General features: G+C 38.1%; 1 protein-coding gene across 8 annotated transcripts in view; it reads right to left on the reverse strand.

Moving 5' to 3' along the window:
* BLTP1 (bridge-like lipid transfer protein family member 1) overlaps positions 1-19,838 on the reverse strand; it is a 239,607-nt gene that overhangs the window by 177,932 nt on the left and 41,837 nt on the right. For all 8 annotated transcript variants that reach the window (XM_062199676.1, XM_062199670.1, XM_062199672.1 and 5 more), the window contains exon 7: positions 15,918-16,104. In XM_062199676.1, the coding sequence (XP_062055660.1) occupies positions 15,918-16,104 (187 nt within the window). The remainder of the gene's footprint in view (positions 1-15,917; positions 16,105-19,838) is intronic.

Below are 19,838 nucleotides of genomic sequence, written 5' to 3' on the forward strand. Positions count from 1 at the left end.
CTTACCCCACTATGCCACAGTGCCGGCCACAAGCAACATGATTTAATCTTAATACATTGAATACGTTTGGAGTTATCACACTGTACCCCATACATATGTACAATTAAAATAATTATAAAAATGGTGAGGGTTTAACCTAGTGGTTAAGATGCCCACATGCCATATCAGATTATCTGGGTTCAATACCTGTCTCTGGCACCTGATTAGCTTCCCACTAATGTGGACCCTGGAAGGCAGGAGTAATAGTTCAATTGGGTTCCTACCACCAACCTGGGAGATCTGATTTGAGTTCCAACTCCCAAAACAGAATCTGGGGAGTTAACTTGTAGATAGGAGCTCTCTCACTTGCTCCCTCCCTCTTCTCCCCCTCTCAAATAAATTTTTTTAAATTTGTATAAAATGCACCTTAGGGGGACCGGCACCTTATGGTGGCACAGCGGGTTAACGCCCTGGTCTGAAGTGCCAGCATCCCATATAGGTGCCGGTTCAAGTCCCAGCTACTCCACTTCCAATCCAGCTCTCTGCTATGGCCTGGGAAAGCAGTGGAAGATGGCCTAAGTCCTTAGGCCCATGCATCCAAGTGAGAGACCCAGAATAAAATCCTGGCTCCTGGCTTCAGATCAGCGCAGCTCCAGCCATTGTGGCCAATTGGGGAGTGAACCAGCGGATGGAAGACCTCTTTTCTCCCTCTCTCTGCCTCTCCTCTCTCTGTGTAACTCTTTCAAATAAATAAATAAATCATTTAAAAAAAAAAAAGAAAATGTACATTATGAAAAAACTATGCATGCACTTCAAATTTTAAAAATTTTTAGTGATTAAGGTACAAGTGAGTTTGATGTTTTGACCACCTGAGCATCTCTAAACAATTCTCTCTTCCTCTCTTCCCCTTCCCTATCACCTTGTGACAGAACAATTCCCTCCTCAATAAGCTGAAAATGATACATAAGAATAAGCATATTGGCCATTCACAAACTATACAAACTTTATAAAGTGAAATTTAACAGCAATTCACAAAAAATTCAGGTGAAAACTCAAGGTATATATTTTCAATAACCAGGTGACTTCTAAATCACATTTCTGATGTCCACTAGGGTGTATCTCATCGCCTCCTCCTAACCTCCCTTTCCTCCAAAGTTTCCTAACTCAGAAATAATTACTACTTCAGTTGGAAATTTGGATTCATTCTCCTTTTGTGTGCATAGAATATAATTACCATATATATTACCTCACACATTTATTTCTTTCTGTGGTGAAAACCCTTAAAATCTATTCTCAGCAATTTTCTTTTTTTTTTTTTAAGATTTATTTATTTATTTGAAAGTCAGTTACACAGAGAGAGAAGGAGAGGCAGAAAGAGATAGAGAGAGAGAGAGAGAGCTCTTCCATCGCTGGTTCGCTCCCCAACTAGCCACAACGACCGGAGCTGCGCTGATCCAAAGCCAGGAGCCAGGATCTTCTTCCGGGTCTCCCATGCGCGTGCAGGGGCCCAAGGGCTTGGGCCATCTTCTACTGCTTTCCCAGGCCATAGCAGAGAGCTGGATAGGAAGTAGAGCAGCCGAGTCTCGAACTGGCGCCCATATGGGATGCCAGCACTGCAGGCAGCTGCTTCACCCACTACAAAACAGTGCCGGCCCCTTTCAGCAATTTTCAAGAAGACGTTTTTATTAACTACAGTTACTATGTTGTACAATAAGACATCTTGAACTTATTCCTCAAGCCTTTTATGACCACCATTTTTCTACTTCTACCTGTTCCAATTTTTTAGATTCCATATTTAACTGAGACCATGTTGTATGTGTCTTTCTGTGCATGGCTTATATCACATAACCAGTGCTATAGCAAACGCTAAGATTCCTTCTTTTGCAAGAGTGAATAGTATTTCATTGTATACATACACTACATTTTCTCTATTCATTTATCCTTTATTGTATGCTTAGATTAATTCCATATCTATGCTTAAGCCAGGACCTGAAACTCAATCCTTATCACCCACACGAGCAGCAGGGACTCAGGTACTTAGGTAAATCCCCCTGCTTTCAGGGTGTGCAATACCAGGAAGCTAGAATTAGAAGTAGGATTAAGATTTGAACCTAATATGGGACACAAGCATCCCAAGTGGAATCTTAACAGCTGTGCCAAACACATACCACTTTTGTCTATTTTTTAACTGGGGTTTTCTTCTATTAAATCATTTGAACCCTTTATATATTCTGAATAAATAGCCAATTTAATATTCAGGGGCTGGTGCTGTGGTGTAGCAGGCTAAGCTGCCGCCTGTGACATCAGAATCCTTTATGCGCACAGGTTCAATCAAGTCCCGGCTGCTCCACATTTGATCTAGCTCCTGCTAATGTGCCTGGGAAAGCATGAAAGCAGTGGAAGATGGCCCAAGTCTTTGGGGCCCTGACACCCACATGGAAGACCCAGAGGAAGCCTCTGACTCCTGGCTTTGGTCTGGCCCAGCCCTAGTCATTCCAGTAATTTCAGGAATAAACCACACAATCCCCTTCTCTCTCTCTCTCTCTCTCTCTCTCTCTCTCTCTCTCCCTCCTTCTCACTATAACTCTGCCTTTCAAATCAATAAATTAATTTTTTAAAATATTCAGGGATAAATTTAACTAAGTATCCTCTACACTGAAAACTATGAAACATGATGAAAGAAATGGAAGACATAAATAAATGGAAAGATACCCTGTGTTTATGGAGTGGAAAATTAATGTTGTTAAAATGTCCATTACCCAGAAGCAGTCCACAGATTCAATGCAAATTCCCATCAAAATATTAATGGTATCTTTTTTAATAAATGCAAAGAATAATTCTAAAATTTGTATAGAACCATTTAAAAAAAAAAAAACAACAACACATACCTTGGATAGCCAAAGCACTCTTTAGCAAAATGAACAAGGCTGGAGGAATCACACTATCTGACTTCAAAATATACTACAAAAAGCACTAGTAATCAAAACAGCAGAACACTAGCATTAAAAAAAAAAAAAAAAAAAAGGCACATAGACCAATGATACACCAATGGACCAGAATAGATAGCCCAGATAATAAATTCACACATTTAGGTTAATCAATTTTTAACAAAGGTGCCAAGAACACACATTGGGAAGATAACAACAATCTTTCTAATAAATGGTGTTGGGCGACACCCTTTTACAGCATGAAGCAGCCAGAGTGATCATCACCCAGTTCTCCTAAGAGAAGTTATGGTCCATTCTTGTTGAGGGGGGAATGTTGAGGAATCATGGGTTAATAGGCAGCCTGAAAACTGAAAGAGGAAATGTTCCTTCCAAAAAGTTATCTTTAGAAAGGTCAGAAGTGGCAGGGGGCGCCGCGGCTCAATAGGCTAATCCTCCGCCTTGTGGCGCCGGATTCTGTCCCGGTTGCCCCTCTTCCAGGCCAGCTGTCTGCTATGGCCCGGGAGTGCAGTGGAGGATGGCCCAAGTGCTTGGGCCCTGCACCCGCATGGGAGATCAGGAGAAGCACCTGGCTCCCAGCTTTGGATCAGTGCGATGCGCCAGCCACCGCGCTGGCAGCGGCGGCCATTGGAGGGTGAACCAACGGCAAAAGGAAGACCTTTCTCTCTCTCTCTCTCTCTCTCTGTCTCTCTCACTTTCCACTCTGCCTGTAATAATTAAAAAAAAAAAAAAGAAAAGAAAGACGAAAGATTTATACGGTCTGAAGAGAAACTCTAAGCAAACTGGGTATGGAAGGAACATTCCTCAATACAATCAAAGCAATCTATGAAAAACCCACGGCCAACATCCTATTGAATGGGGAAAAGTTGGAAGCATTTCCGCTGAGATCTGGTACCAGACAGGGATGCCAACTCTCACCACTGCTCTTCAATATAGTTCTGGAAGTTCTAGCCAGAGCTATTAGGCAAGAAAAAAGAAATTAAAGGGATACAAATTGGGAAGGAAGAACTCAAACTATCCCTCTTTGCAGAGGATATGATTCTTTATTTAGGGGACCCAAAGAACTCTACTAAGAGACTACTGGAACTCATCGAAGAGTTTGGCAAAGTAGCAGGATATAAAATCAATGCACAAAAATCAACAGCCTTTGTATACACAGGCAATGCCACGGCTGAGGAAGAACTTCTAAGATCAATCCCATTCACAATAGCTACAAAAACAATCAAATACCTTGGAATAAACTTAACCAAGGATGTTAAAGATCTCCACGATGAAAACTACAAAACCTTAAAGAAAGAAATAGAAGAGGATACCAAAAAATGCAGAAATCTTCCATGCTCATGGATTGGAAGAATCAATATCATCAAAATGTCTATTCTCCCAAAAGCAATTTATACATTCAATGCAATACCAATCAAGATATCAAAGACCTTCTTCTCAGATCTGGAAAAAATGATGCTGAAATTCATATGGAGACATAGAAGACCTCGAATAGCCAAAGCAATCTTGTACAACAAAAACAAAGCCTGAGGCATCACAATACCAGATTTCAGGACATACTACAGGGCAGTTGTTATCAAAACAGCATGGTACTGGTAAAGAAACAGAAGGATAGACCAATGGAACAGAATAGAAACACCAGAAAACAATCCAAACATCTACAGCCAACTTATATTTGATCAAAGATTCAAAACTAATCCCTGGAATAAGGACAGCCTATTCAATAAATGGTGCTGGGAAAATTGGATTTCCACGTGCAGAAGCATGAAGCAAGACCCCTACCTTTCACCTTACACAAAAATTCACTCAACATGGATTAAAGACTTAAATCTACGACCCGAAACCATCAAATTATTAGAGAGCATTGGAGAAACCCTGCAAGATATAGGTACAGGCAAAGACTTCTTGGAAAAGACCCCAGGAGCACAGGCAGTCAAAACCAAAATTAACATTTGGGATTGCATCAAATTGAGAAGTTTCTGTACTTCAAAAGAAACAGTCAGGAAAGTGAAGAGGCAACCAACAGAATGGGAAAAAATATTTGCTAACTATACTACAGATAAAGGGTTGATAACCAGAATCTACAAAGAAATCAAGATAATCCACAACAACAGAACAAACAACCAACTTAAGAGATGGGCCAAGGACCTCAATAGACATTTTTCCAAAGAGGAAATCCAAATGGCCAACAGACACATGAAAAAATGTTCAAGATCACTAGCAATCAGAGAAATGCAAATCAAAACCACAATGAGGTTTCACCTCACCCCGGTGAGAATGGCTCACATTCAGAAATCTACCAACAACAGATGCTGGAGAGGATGTGGGGGAAAAGGGACACTAACCCACTGTTGGTGGGAATGCAAACTGGTTAAGCCACTATGGAAGTCAGTCTGGAGATTCCTCAGAAACCTGAACATAACCCTACCATACAACCCAACCATCCCACTCCTTGGAATTTACCCAAAGAAAATTAATTTGGCTAATAAAAAAGCCATCTGCACCTTAATGTTTATTGCAGCTCAATTCACAATAGCTAAGACCTGGAACCAACCCAAATGCCCATCAACAGTAGACTGGATAAAGAAATTATGGGACATGTACTCCATAGAATACTATACAGCAGTAAGAAACAAGGAAACCCGGTCATTTGCAACAAGATGGAGGAATCTGGAAAACATCATGCTGAGTGAATTAAGCCAGTCCCAAAGAGACAAATTTCATCTGTTTTCCCTGATCGGCGACAACTGAGCACCAAAGGGGAAACCTGTTGAAGTGAAATGGACACTATAAGAAACTATGACATGATCAGCTCTTGTCCTGGCTCTAGATGTACAATGTAATACTTTATCCTTTTTACTATTTGTTGTTGTTGTTGTTGTTGTTCTAGTACTAGTGGTTGAACTCTGTAATTAACACACAATTATTCTTAGGTGTTTAAATTTTAACTGAAAAGTGATCCCTGTTAAATTTAAGAGTGGAAAAAGAGAGGGAGGAGATGTACAATTTGGGACATGCACAATCTGACTTGCTGCAAATGATGGAGTTACAAATGTACCAGGGGATTCCAATACAATCCCATCAAGGTGGCATGTACCAATGCCTTCTCACTAGTCCAAGTGATTAATTTCAGTTCACATTCGATGGCTCTGATAGGTCTAAGAATCAAAGGGATCACACAAACAAGACAAGTGTCTGCTAATACTAACTGTTAGAATCAAAAAGGGAGAGAAAGATCCAACGTGGGAAATGGGATACACAGCAGACTCATAGAATGGCAGGCATCCTAAACAACACTCTGGCCTCAGAATCAGCCCTTAAGGCAGTCGGATCTGGCTGAAGAGCCCATGAGAGTATTGTAGGCATGGAAAGCCAAAAAACCATGGAAAAGAAAAAAAAAAAAAAGAAGAAGACCTAAATGAAAGATCTCTGGGAGTGGGATCCCAGTGGAAAGAACGGGGCCATCAAAGAAGGAAGTACCTTTCTCTGAAGGGAGGAGAGAACTTCCACTTTGACTATGACCCTATCGGAATAAGATCAAAGTCAGCGAACTCTAAAGGCTTCCATAGCCCTGGCAACTCATGACTAGAGCCTAGGGAGATTACTGACGCCATGAACAGGAGTGTCAAATTGTTAAGTCAGCAACAGGAATCACTGTGTACTTTCATCCCATGTGGGATCTGTCCTTAATGTGTTATCTAATGTGCAGTGATGCTATAACTAGTACTGAAACAGTATTTTTACACTTTGTGTTTCTGCGTGGGTACAAACTGATGTGATCTTTACTAATTATATACTGAATCGATCTTCTGTATATAAAGATAATTGGAAATGAAAAAAAAAAAAAACCCTGGTGTTAAATTGGAAATGGCATAGAAAATTAATTAATTTTTTTAAAAAAAATATTATGTAGGATCTCTGTCTTTAATGTGCTGTACACTCTTATTTAATGATATAACTAGTACTCCAACAGTATTTTTTTTTCAATATGTTGCTATATGGCGGCAAACTGTTGAAATCGTTACCTAATATATACTAAACTGATCTTCTGTATATAAAGAGAATTGAAAATGAATCTTGATGTGATTTGAAGTGGAGAGGGAGCGGGAAAGGGGAGGGTTGTGGGTGGGAGGGAAGTTTTGGGATTGGGAAGCCATTGTAACCCATAAGCTGTACTTTGGAAATTTATATTCATTAAATATAAGTTTAATTAAACAAAAAAAAAAAGAAAGAAAGAAAGAAAAAGAAAGGTCAGAAGTACCTGCCTGCACACTCCTTGGCAGCTTCCCATCTTATGAGAACAGCAAGGGAGCCATGACTACCCTTCTGAGCTCCCAGCTTATTGTGAAAACAAATTAGGTATCCCACCCTTGTGAAAGTTTTTTGTTTTATCATGAGCAAACCAGATAGGATAAAGAACTGTAAATTGGGTCTTTTCTTGGGTTTGTCCCCACCTTACTGACAGTTTCCTGAAAACCTTAGTGTCACAGGGTCCTTTGGGTTTTGTTTATCTTGCAGCCCCCCTCCATGCCACTCTGGCTGGAGGTCTTTGACTCTAATAAATCTTGCTTTTAAACCTTCAAAAAAAAAAAAAAAGTTGGGAAGGCCAGATATCCATAGATAGGCAAATGAAATTAGACCTTTAACTTACACTGTACAGAAAAATCAAATCCAAATGGCTTATAGACTGAAGCAATGAGATTACTAGAGGAAAAAATATGGGAAAAACTACACAATATTAGTCAAGAAAAAAGATTTTTTGGATATGAACTCAAAAGCACAAGAAACAAAAGCAAAACAAAAGACAGGATTACATAAAACTAAAAAGCTTCAGCACAACCACGGAAACAATCAGGATAGTTAAGTGGCAACCCATGGAATAGGTGAAAACATTTGCAAATCATACATCTTATAGGAAGTTAGAATCCAAAATATATATATTCATTTTTTAAAGATTTATTTATTTATTTGAAAGGCAGAGTTAGAGAGAGGCAGAGGCAGAAGCAGAGAGAGAGGTCTTCCATCCGCTGGTTCGCTCCACAATTGGCTGCAACAGCCAGAGCTGCAAAGATCTGAAGCCAGGAGGCCAGGAGCTTCTTCTGTGTCTCCCACGTGGGTGCAGGGGGCCAAGCACTGGGCCATCTTCTACTGCTTTCCCAGGCCATAGCAGAGAGCTGGACTGGAAGTGGAGCAGCCAGGACTTGAACAGGTGCCCATATGAGATGCTGGCACTGCAGGCGGCAGCTTTACCCACTAGGCCACAGCGCTGGCCCCTGGATTCATTTTCAAATTCTTCTTCCTTCTTATTCTCTATTCAATCATGGTCTTAGGTATTCAGCCTCCTAAGTATATCTGGAAGCCATCAACTCCTCTCCCATCCCTCTGCTACCACATAAGTTGATAATTTTCTCTTTCCTGAATTGTAGAAACATCTCTCCATTGGCTCTCCCTGGCTCCCACCTTACCACATCCAATGACATTAAGACATTACAGCATTACTGGGTTGGGGGAAAAAGGGGGTGGGGGGTATGCATAAAGCCAGATTTCTAACACCTGGACTCTGCTAACCTCCTGATTCTAATTTGTCCCCACCTCAAATAATCTAATCCAGTCACTCCAGTACACTTCCCTATTGAATATGTTTCTTCTCTATGGGCTATTCTTTCATCTCCTTCTTTGAATAATACATTTATCCTTCATTTGTCCTAGCTCTCCTTCATGCTTCAAGGTCTGCCCAAAGAATTCAAATCTTGCCCCATGGTAACATTTCTTTCACTATAGTCACATGTTTATTGTTTTTATTCCCACACTAGGTTAAAAATTCTCTTGGGACAGAAGAGTTGCCTTATTCCCAGTATACATAGTATCTCAGCTCAGTTCCTAGCACAGAAGAAGCACTTATTAAAATTTATTTGAGGAATAAATGTCCTCATCATTATGTAAAAAACAACTATCTTTTATATATGAAGAGTCAACAAAAATGGTTAAATAACAAAAACACTTTGAATGGTATAGATAATCTGAAAGTTAGCTACAAAACCCGTTTCTTCAATTCAAATTTTATTCAAGGGGTTCTTTGTAAAATTACATGATTTCTGAAAATTGAAATTATTGTAAAAATTTATTTCTATAATTATTATAATAGTTCATTTTATATTCTTAACTATTGATTATTCTTTTATTTATACTTTCCTTTTATTATATCTATTGTTAAAATAAATTTACATTTTTCATGGCATATAATAAATTATTTAATAATTAATTTTCAATTTATATGTGTAAATTGTTTAATTTTCTAAGGTTTACATTAAAGTATAATGTATACACCAATATCCTTATTCAATATTATTTGCTCTTTCTTTAGTAGTTCATTACATCAATATATTTCTATACCAGCATTCTCTTCTTCCCTGTTATCTTAGGAAGAGGCACCCATCCTTTGCAGGATAGCCTCATCAACCTTTTTTTGCTTCCCTATCCTCTAATCCTTCCTCCATCAAACAACAATCTCAGGATTACTCTTTACACTAACAAACACATACTAAAAAACTAATCAATCCCTTAACTATTAATCTTTGAAGTAAACATTGATTTTTCTGTAAACTATGGATGTCATGTATAACAAAGGGAATCTAAACTATAACACATAATTTCCTCAGAACTAACCCATACCTGTATCATTTTATCAATGCATTTTTCCCTGTAGCTTACAAAAGTACTCTCTAATCAACTCCTAACAGTCAAATCTAATTGCCTTAAGATTTGGTTTTCTCTGAATTATATAATAAAAGACAATGTTATTTCATCACTGAATTCTGTAAAGAGTTTGAGTACTTTTTCTCTTTATTTATTTATCTATTTATTTGAAAGGACGATTGACAGAGACAGACAGACAGAGAGATAGATATTGAGAACTTCCACTTGCTGGATGATTCTGTGAGTGCCCACATCAACCAAGGCTGAACCATGCCTCAAAATACACAAATCAATAAGCGTGATACATCACATTAACAAATTTAAGAAAAAAAATTGATTATCTCAACAGATGCTGAGAAAGCATTTGGCAAAATATGATATCGATTCATGAAAAAACCTTAAGCAAATTGGGAATAGAAGGAACACATCTCAACACAATCAAGGTAATAGATGATTAAAGCATAGCCAGCATCATACTGAATGGGGAAAAGCTGGAGGCATTTCCACTGAGATCTGGAACCAGACAAGGATGTCCACTATTACCATAACTATTCAATATAGTTCTGGAAGTTTTAGCCAGACCCATTAGACAAGAAAAAGAAATCAAAGGTATAAAAATTGGAAAAAAGCAAGTCAAATTATACCTGTTCACAGATGACATGAACCTACATATAGGGGAACCAAAAGACTCCAGCAAGAGACTATATTGGAACTCATAAGATAGCTTGGTAAAGTTGCAGGATATAAAATCAACAAGCAAAAATCAATAGACTTTGTATACACAGACAATGCCATGGCAAAGAAGGAACTTGTAAGTTCAGTCCCATTCACAACAGCCACCAAAAAATTTAACTTCAGCCTTCAAATAACTTGAACCAAGGATATGAAAGACCCTTACAATGAAAATTACAAAACAGTAATAAAAGAAATAGAAAAAGAAACAAAAATGGGAAAATCTTCCATGTTCATGGACTGGAAGAATTAATATCATCAATATATCCATACTATCAAAAGTAATTTAGAAATTCAATGCAATCTCAGTCAGAATGGCAATTATATTCTTCTCAGATCTAGAAAAATGATCCTAAAATTCATATAGAAACACAAGAGACCCCAAATAGCTAAAGAAATCTTAACAAAAACAAAGCTGGAGGCATAACAATACCAGATTTCAAGACATACTATACAGGGCAGTTAAAATCAAAACAGCCTGGTACTGGCACAAAAACAGAAATGCAGACCAATGGAACAGAGCAGAAACCGCAGAAAATAAGCCTCATAGCTACAACCAACTTATCTTTGACAAACGAGCTAAAAGCATTCTCTGGAGAAAGCATAGTCTCTCTTCAACAAAGGTTCTCCACATGCAGAAGTATAAAACAACACCCATACCTTACACTTGATACAAAAATCAACTCACTGGGGCTGGCATTGTGGTATAGCAGGGTAAGTTGCTGCCTACAATGTCAGCATTCCATATGGGCACCAGTCAAGTCCCAGCTGCTCCACCTCCAATCCAGTCCCCTGCTAATGCACTTGGGAAGGCAGCAGAGGATGGCCCAAATATTTGGGCCTCTGTACCCATGTGGAAGCTCCTGGCTGCTGTCTTTAGCCTGGCCCAGCCCTGGCTGTTGCGGAGTGAACTAGTAGATGGAGGAATTCTGTCTGTCCCTCTCTCTCTCTGTAGCTCTGCTTTCAAATAAACAATAAATCTTCAGAAAGAAAAAAACATGCAAGATATGACTGAAATATAAAATTATTTTTTAAAAATTCAATTCACAATGGATATAAATCTGTGACATAATACCATCAAATTATTAGAGAAAAACATTGGAGAAACTCTGAAAGACATTGGTATAGGCAAAGACTTCTTGGCTAAGACTCCAGAAGCATAGGCAATAAAAGCAAAAATAGACAAATGGGACTACATCAAGCTAAGAAGCTCCTGCACAGCAAAGGAAACATAAAAGTTAAGGAGCAACTGAGAGAATGGGAAAAAAATATGTGCAAACTATGCAAATGATAAAAGGGTTTTTTTTTTTTCAATTTTTTAGAAAGCTTTTATTTAATAAATATAAATTTTGTAAGTACAGCTTTTGGAATATAGCAATTCTTCCCCCCATACTCACCCTCCCATCTGCAAACCATCCCATTCTTCATTAAGATTCATTTTAAATTATCTTTCTATACAGAAGATCACTCTACACTAAGTAAAGATTTCAACAGTTTGCACCCACACAGACACACAAAGTATAAAGTACTGTTTGAAGACAAGTTTTACTGTTAATTCTCATAGTACAACTCACTAAGGACAGAGGTCCTACATGGGGAGTAAGTGCACAGTGACTCCTGTTGCTGATTTAACAACTGACACTCTTATTTATGACATCAGTGATCACCCAAGGCTCTTGTCATGAGCTGCCAAAGCTATGGAAGCCTTTGAGTCCATCAACTCTGTCAGTATTTAGATAGAGCCATAAGCAAAGTGGAAGTTCTCTCCTCCCTTCAGAGAAAGGTACATCCTTCTTTGATGGCACTTTCTTTCCACTGGGATCTCACTCACAGAGATCTTGATAAAGGGTTAATATCCAGGATACATTAGGAGCTCAAGAAACTCAACAAATAATGCAGTTAAGAAATGGGCAAAGGATATAGACAGGCATTTCTCAAAGGATGAAATACAAATGGCCAACAGACTCATGAAAAAAAATCTTCAGGATCACTAGCCATCAGGGAAATGCAAATAAAAACCACAATGTGGTTTCACCCCATCACAGCTAGAAAGGCTACTATTCAAAAAATCAAAAAGTAATAAATGCTGGCAAGGATTTGGGGAAAAAGGTATCCTAATATACTGTTGGTAGGAATGTAGATAGTACAACCATTATAGAATACAGTATAGAGAGTCTTCAGAAATCTGAAAATAGATCTATCATATGACCCAATCATCCCACTACTGGGAATTTACCCAAATGAAATGACATCAGCATATGAAAGAGCTATCTGTACCCACCTTGTTTATAGGAAGCCAAGTCACAATAACTAATATACAGAATCAACCCAGGTGTTCATCAACTGATGACCAGATAAACAAACTGTAATATACATACATGACAGAATACTACTCAGCCATCAAAAAGAATAAATCCCTGTCTTTTGCAACAACATGGATGCCAAGTAGAGACTATTATACTTAGGGAAATAAGCCAGTCCCTAAGAGGCAAATATGTATTTTCTCTAAATGTCAAAGTTATGTAAATTACCCCCAAAAAAACTATAAAAAATGAAACTGACATCTTATGATTATCGCTTATAGCCCTTTTCTATACTTCTGTGAATCAATGGCCTTTCCATTTTTTACTTATTGAACATATATTTTTAGTGTATAAAGCCTCTGATTATAAAGTAAATTCAAAATATGTCACTAAAGGAAATAAAAGGAAGGAAGGAGTACATGTTTGAGGAAGGGAGGGAGTAGAGAGGAAAGTATGGTTATCTTAGAATTGTATCCATGAGATATATGAAATCTGTTATCTGCATATTAATTTTAAAAAGTTTAAAAAGAAGAAGCAACAGCAGCAGTAGCAGAGGCAGGACTCAATTCCAGGCACTCCAATTTGAGAAGCAGGCAACCAAGGTAGCAGCTTAACATGCTGTGCTGCAATATGCCTGCCCTTTTCTTTGCTTTTTTTGATATTCATTCTTTAATCTTTGTCTGCTCCTTCTCTCTTATCCTGTCAACAACATATACAAAGATATGCTATATTGCATCACTTTATAATAGCAAACAGAATTTATTTTCCCATTGCCAATTTTTAAATTTCTTTTTACTGTATATGTTTAATATACATGTTCTTACATATACACAAATAGTGAAATGATTACTATAGTCAAGCAAATTAATATATCCGTCACATTCTGTAGTTATCTTTTATTTGTTTGGGTAGAAACAGCACCTAAAATTTACTTAGTAAATTTTCAGTTCACTATACAATATTAAGTATAATCTTCATATTGTAAGACTTAATCAGCCCACATACTTGTATTTTACCCTTTGGACTACGTATCTCCATACTGTATCTTTTTTTTTTTTTTTTTTGACAGGCAGAGTTAGACAGTGAGAGAGAGAGAGAGACAGAGAGAAAGGTCTTCCTTTCCATTGGCCAATCCGAAGCCAGGAGCCAGGTGCTTCCTCCTGGTCTCCCATGCGGGTGCAGGACCCAAACACCTAGGCCATCCTCCACTGCCTTCCTGGGCCACAGCAGAGAGCTGGACTAGAAGAGGAGCAACCGGGACAGAATCCGGCGCCCCAACTGGGACTAGAACCCAGGGTGTCAGAGCTGCAGGTAGAGGATTAACCAAGTGAGCTGCGGCGTCAGCCCATACTATATCATTTTTAAGCATGAAATATAGCCATCAAGATTAAAATGGTTATTTAAAAACTTTGGAAAAATCACTTGGGGAACGTTATCTAACCATTGAAAATAAAGCTGCCAACACTATAAAACACATCAAAATGCTTATCCTACAACACTAAAGTAATTCTACGAGTAAAATGTGTGGGTTTAAAATTACTAAACTTCATGACAATGTATCCAAAAGTGATGTTTTAAGTTTACATCTAAAATTTTGACCTCTTTTCCTAAGAGCTTCATGTCTTTGACGACAGAATATTTGCATTTGGATATCTTTTGATAACTACAAATTCATTCCAAATGCTAAGTAACTTTATTTATCTGTTATCATTAGGAGAGTGTCCCCTCTAGAATTACTGTTCTTTTATTTTTCCTTCTTCTATCTACCCCACCATTACAAATAAACTAGTAGTTAAGTAGACAATTCATACTGTTGTCTCTCTCAGTATCCACAGAGAATTAGTTCCATAATACCTTGGGAATGCCAAAATCTGGAGAGGCTCAAGTCCCTTACACTTGTAAAAACCAGCATAGCATTTGCAAATGACCTACACACACCCTCCCAGACACTAAATTATCTCTAGATCTCTTTTAGTACTAGTACAAGGTAAATGTTACTTAAATAGTTGTTATACTGTATTTTTTAGGAAATAATGACATTAAAAAAGAATCTGTACACATTTAGTGAAGAAATAATTTTTTCCGAGTACTTTTTATCCATGATTGGTTGAATCCACAGATGCTGATATAGTGTGTACAGAGAGCCAACCATATACCTCATTTCCTTTGCAGCACATTCTCACCTCTGTGGGGTTATATTTTCAACTCTAGCACTGTACGTTAACCAATTCTTTCTCATTTATTCTGTAACAGTGGCCAGCAAACATTTTTTAAGAGTCAGATAGCAAGTATTTTAGGATTTGTAGCCCATACGATCTTTGCTTCAACTGTTCAACTCTCAGACCACAAAAGCAGCCATAGATAATATATAAACAAATGGGCTTGGCTATGTTCCATTAAAGTTTATTTTCAGGGACCAGCATTGTGTAGGATGGGTAAAGCCACCAGCTGCAATGCCGGCATCCCATATGGGTGCTGGTTCCAGTCCTGGCTGCTCTACTTCTGATCCAGCTCCCTGATAATGTGCCTGGGAAAGCAGTGAAGGATGGCCCAAGTTGGGCCCCTGCACCCATGTGGGAGACCTGGAGGAAGCTGCTGGCTCCTGGCTCCTGGCTCTGGCTTGGCCCAGCCCGGGTGATTGCGGCCACTAGGGCTGTGAACCAATGGATCAAAGACACTTCTCTCTCTTTTTCCCCCCTCTCTCATTCTTTCTCTCCCCCCTCTCTAACTCTGCCTTTCAAATAAATAAGATAATTTTTGTAAAAAACAATTTTACTTACAAAACAAGCAGTCGGCTAAATTTGACCTACAGGTCCAAGTTTGCAGAACCTATTTAGTATAATTCTTAAAATAAGGTAGGATAATATATACAGATACTTGTATAAAAAGTTCTTAAAGACATATTGCTTCATAAATGCAAATTACAAAAAATACACACTATATGAGGCATATATGATTTTCAGAAACACAAAACCATATATTTGTACAAGCACCTTAAGCATCATGTTGTATATATTTATGTACATGCATTCAAAAATATAAAAACCAAATTGCTGACAGCAGCTATTAATATCAAGGGAAAGGACAGTTGAGTGGGGGATGGGAGGTAGAGAACAGGTTTTTATATTAAATAATTCTGGATTATTTAAGTTTCTAAAATAATTCTATTACTAAGAGTTTTTATTAATTTAAAAAGAAATATTAGATTATGTTTAAAATAAAGGCAAATGTTTAAATGTCAGAGAGTAACACAAGTTTGTACCTTTCAATTTTGGACTGGGTTCTTCTTCTTCCATTTTCCGGGGTTTTATCATCCTCTTTCTTGGGTGGGATTATTGTTGGCTCCAAACCAAACAATTCTTGAAGGCGTCCATAAAGATCCGAACGATTATAGACATGAAATTCAAAGTCATTGACTGTGATGTGTAATCTGGTTTCTGCTTTTGGATCTAAAGACATCAATCATAAAAACACATTTAAACAACTTTTTCAGAACTTTAATCAAAGTTTCTAGTCAAATCTTCTTCACAGTTAAAGTAATTTAAATGAGTCTAAAACAGATTTTTATAATAAACATTTAAAATAGATATAAAATACGGCAACAAAAAGAAGAAAGTTGATGTTGCTAATGAATTTTATTTAATTTTTTTAGAAAAATATTTATTTGAAAGTTAGAGTTACACAGAGAGAGAAGGAGAGGCAGAGAGGGAGAGAGAGAGAGGTCTTCCATCCACTGGTTCACTCCCCAGTTGGCCGCAAAAGCCAGAGCTATGCCAATCCAGAGCAAGGAGCTTCTTCCAGGTCTCCCACATGGGTACAAGGACCCAACGACTTAGACCACCTTCTACTGCTTTTCCAGGCCATAGCAGAGAGCTGGATTGGAAGTGGAGCAGCTGGGACAAGAACCGGCACCCAATAGGATGTCGGCACTGCAGGCAGCGGCTTTACCTGGTAAGCCACAGTGCCAGCCCCGCTAATGAATTTTAACCTAGCACTCTAAAAGCGACCTAAATTTTTAGATTCCAGTTATATAATGATAAAACTTAAAGAATTTTATGCTAAGAACAGTAAAGTACTATTTACACAGTAAGACAATAATTTTGTATTAAAATATCACATAATAAAATATTTAAACTATATCTGAATAACATTAGTATTTGAACTTTTGCATCATAGATTTTTTCATAAATATAATTTTAAAATAACTATAAAATACTAAAACAAAGGTGTTATGAACAGTGTTATTCAAATAATAATCTCAAAAACCATTAAGTATGATAACAATCCCAAAAAACATTAAGTATGATGAGCAATCATGGTATTTAATGAATACATCTATAAAAAGATGGACTGCACACTATCATCTACTGAGGAAATACCTGAAAACAGCACACCAAAGTAGGAAGAAAGGTACCATAGTCAATGCTTCCTTTTGTTATTAAACGAAATCACAGGTTTTCTGAGGCCTCTCTTTTTAACTTTTGCTTCTATTAAACAAATTCAATTGATAATTTAAATTATATATGACCCACTAGAAAACTTTAACGTTGAAAATCAAATGAAGAGAATTGTTATATTTTTTTAAAAAGTAGCTTAAGGGGCCGGCGCTGTGGGGCACTGGGTTAATCCTCTGCCTGTGGTGCTGGCATCCCATATGGGCGCCAGGTTCTAGTCCTGGTTGCTCCTCTTCCAGTCCAGCTCTCTGCTGTGGCTCAGAAAGGCAGTGGAGGATGGCCCTAGTGCTTGGGCCTCTGCACCCATATGGGAGACCTGGAGGAAGCTCCTGGCTTCCGGCTTTGGATCAGCGTAGCTCCGAGCATTGCAGCCATTTGGGGAGTGAACCAATGGAAGGAGGACCTTTCTCTCTGTTTCTCTCTCTTACTGTCTGTAACTCTACCTGTCAAATAAATAAATAATTAATCTTTAAAAAAAAAAAGCAGCTTAAATTGTAATTTAAATAAAAGGTACAAACCCTTCATTCAGTAAGCTACCAAGTTTTACCAAAATAACTTCTTCAAATTACTTGCAAAATGACTTATAAATTGTCAAATATCTCCAGTGAATATAAATTATAAATTAGCAAGCTAAAAATACATTGACACTAATTTTATTATTAATTTTTTTTTATTTTTTTTAACTTTTATTTAATGAATATAAATTTCCAGTGTACAGCTTATGGATTACAATGGCTTCCCCCTCCCATAACTTCCCTCCCATCCGCAACCCTCCCCGCTCCCGCTCCCTCTCCCCTTTCATTCACATCAAGATTCATTTTCAATTCTCTTTATATACAGAAGATCAATTTAGTGTAAATATTTCAACAGTTTGCACCCACATAGAAACACAAAGTGAAACATACTGTTGGAGTACTAGTTATAGCATTAAATCACAATGTACAGCACATTAAGGACAGAGATCCCACATGAGGAGCAAGTGCACAGTGGCTCCTGTTGTTGACCCAACAAATTGACACTCTAGTTTATGGCACCAGTAACCACCTTAGGCTCCCGTCATGAGTTGCCAAGGCTATGGAAGCCTTCCAAGTTTGCTGACTCTGATCATATTTAGACAAGGTCATAAAAGACAGAGTGAGGATAGTAACCAATGATCATAAGAGTGGCATTTACCAGGTTTGAACAATTATACAGCATTAAGTGGGGAAGAGGACCATCAGTACACACAGGTTGGGAGTAGAGCCATTGGTGGTAGAGTAGAGGTTATGATTACAAAGGAATGAGGCCCAAGTGCACTAGACAGGGTCTAGAACAAAGGACAGAGTCATTATTAGAGGAGCTAAGAAAGGTGCTGTCTTAGCTAATTTAAGTTTTCTGGTTGAGAGGCAAATAGAACCTGATAGAAGGGGCTTGATAATAATCTGTTGGGCTTTAGGCCTTGTAAGTTAAGAGGCCCAGACCTATCTATCTCTTCACATGGGGTATATCCTAAGGGAGGTGTGAACCTCTTAGGGGAAGGCACTCTGTTGACTTTCATTACTTAGCTGGCCTGGGAGGAGAGCTGGCCAGGTAAAGGCAGGTGGCATCTCTAACAAGAAATTTACAGTTCTGCCTGCAACGTTGCTGACCCTACTTGAACATCCCCTCAGCTGCAGTGGTCACTTTGGAAGTTGGGCTGAGTGAAGGGCTTTTCAGCTTAGAGCCAATAAGATCTGTGGCTCTGACCTGGGCATCCTTCAACTCCAGGACAGGTCCATTTCCAGTGATCCAACTCTTGGCAGAGCTGCCAAGGCTCTTCACAAGCTGACTTCTGCTGAAGCCCAGGCTTACCACATTGAAAGCCACTGCAGTGGACTGGCCTGTTGGGTCTCCTTGAGGGCAGATCACTGTACAGATCAGCCATTAATAGGCCTGCCACCCATTGTTTCTGATGCCTAGCTTTCTTTTCCTCCTGGTTTGTGTTAAAGCAGACCAGAGGATGCAAGTCAAGGGAGTGCCCGTGTCCCATCTCTAATCTTCGGTGGCCTGAACTACAAGTCTATAGTCACAGGTATGTTCTGTAGTAGTTTTTCTAAGGTAGACAATGCCCATGAGGAAAATTATATTCTCACTTTAAAACTTTCTTTCCCTTTGGTCTGAAAGGGAGGTTTTTTTCTACTTACTGTATACTTCACTGATGGCAAAGTGAATCTAGCTATGAGATTATTATTTAAGCTTTTATTTTGGCTATGCTATTACAGAAAAATGTTAGGCATCTCTTTTATAAGGTCTAAAGATTAAATTGTGCGTCCTACAGATTCCTTCATAATAGAATTAGTTTCCTACCTTGAAGAGAATAGAGAAATGAAAGAACAAGTTGGGCTTAGAATAGAGAAATGAGGGAGCAAGTCCTAGATCGCTTGCTGACAATAGCAATATTACATGAATACTTAGCAAACCGTTTCAACCATTACATAACAACTTAAGAAAACATTTGCCAGAAGGTCCAATGCCTTCTATAAATTTTAAGAATCATGTATTTGGAAACACCTCTTAAATAGCTAACATGGTGTAGTTTGTTTAGCCAGTAAACTTAAGCACAACCATCTAAAAGGTTTTTAGTTTCTTTCTACCAACACGTTTAAAACATATGATACACAGATTCAGGTCACACAAATTAAAATGTATCTTTGATTGATTTTAGCAGCTTAAATTTATGGACAATCTTATCCATAAGCCATTTAAAATAA

The sequence above is a fragment of the Lepus europaeus genome, chromosome 8 (genome assembly GCF_033115175.1).
Source record: "Lepus europaeus isolate LE1 chromosome 8, mLepTim1.pri, whole genome shotgun sequence".
Lineage (NCBI taxonomy): Eukaryota > Metazoa > Chordata > Mammalia > Lagomorpha > Leporidae > Lepus > Lepus europaeus.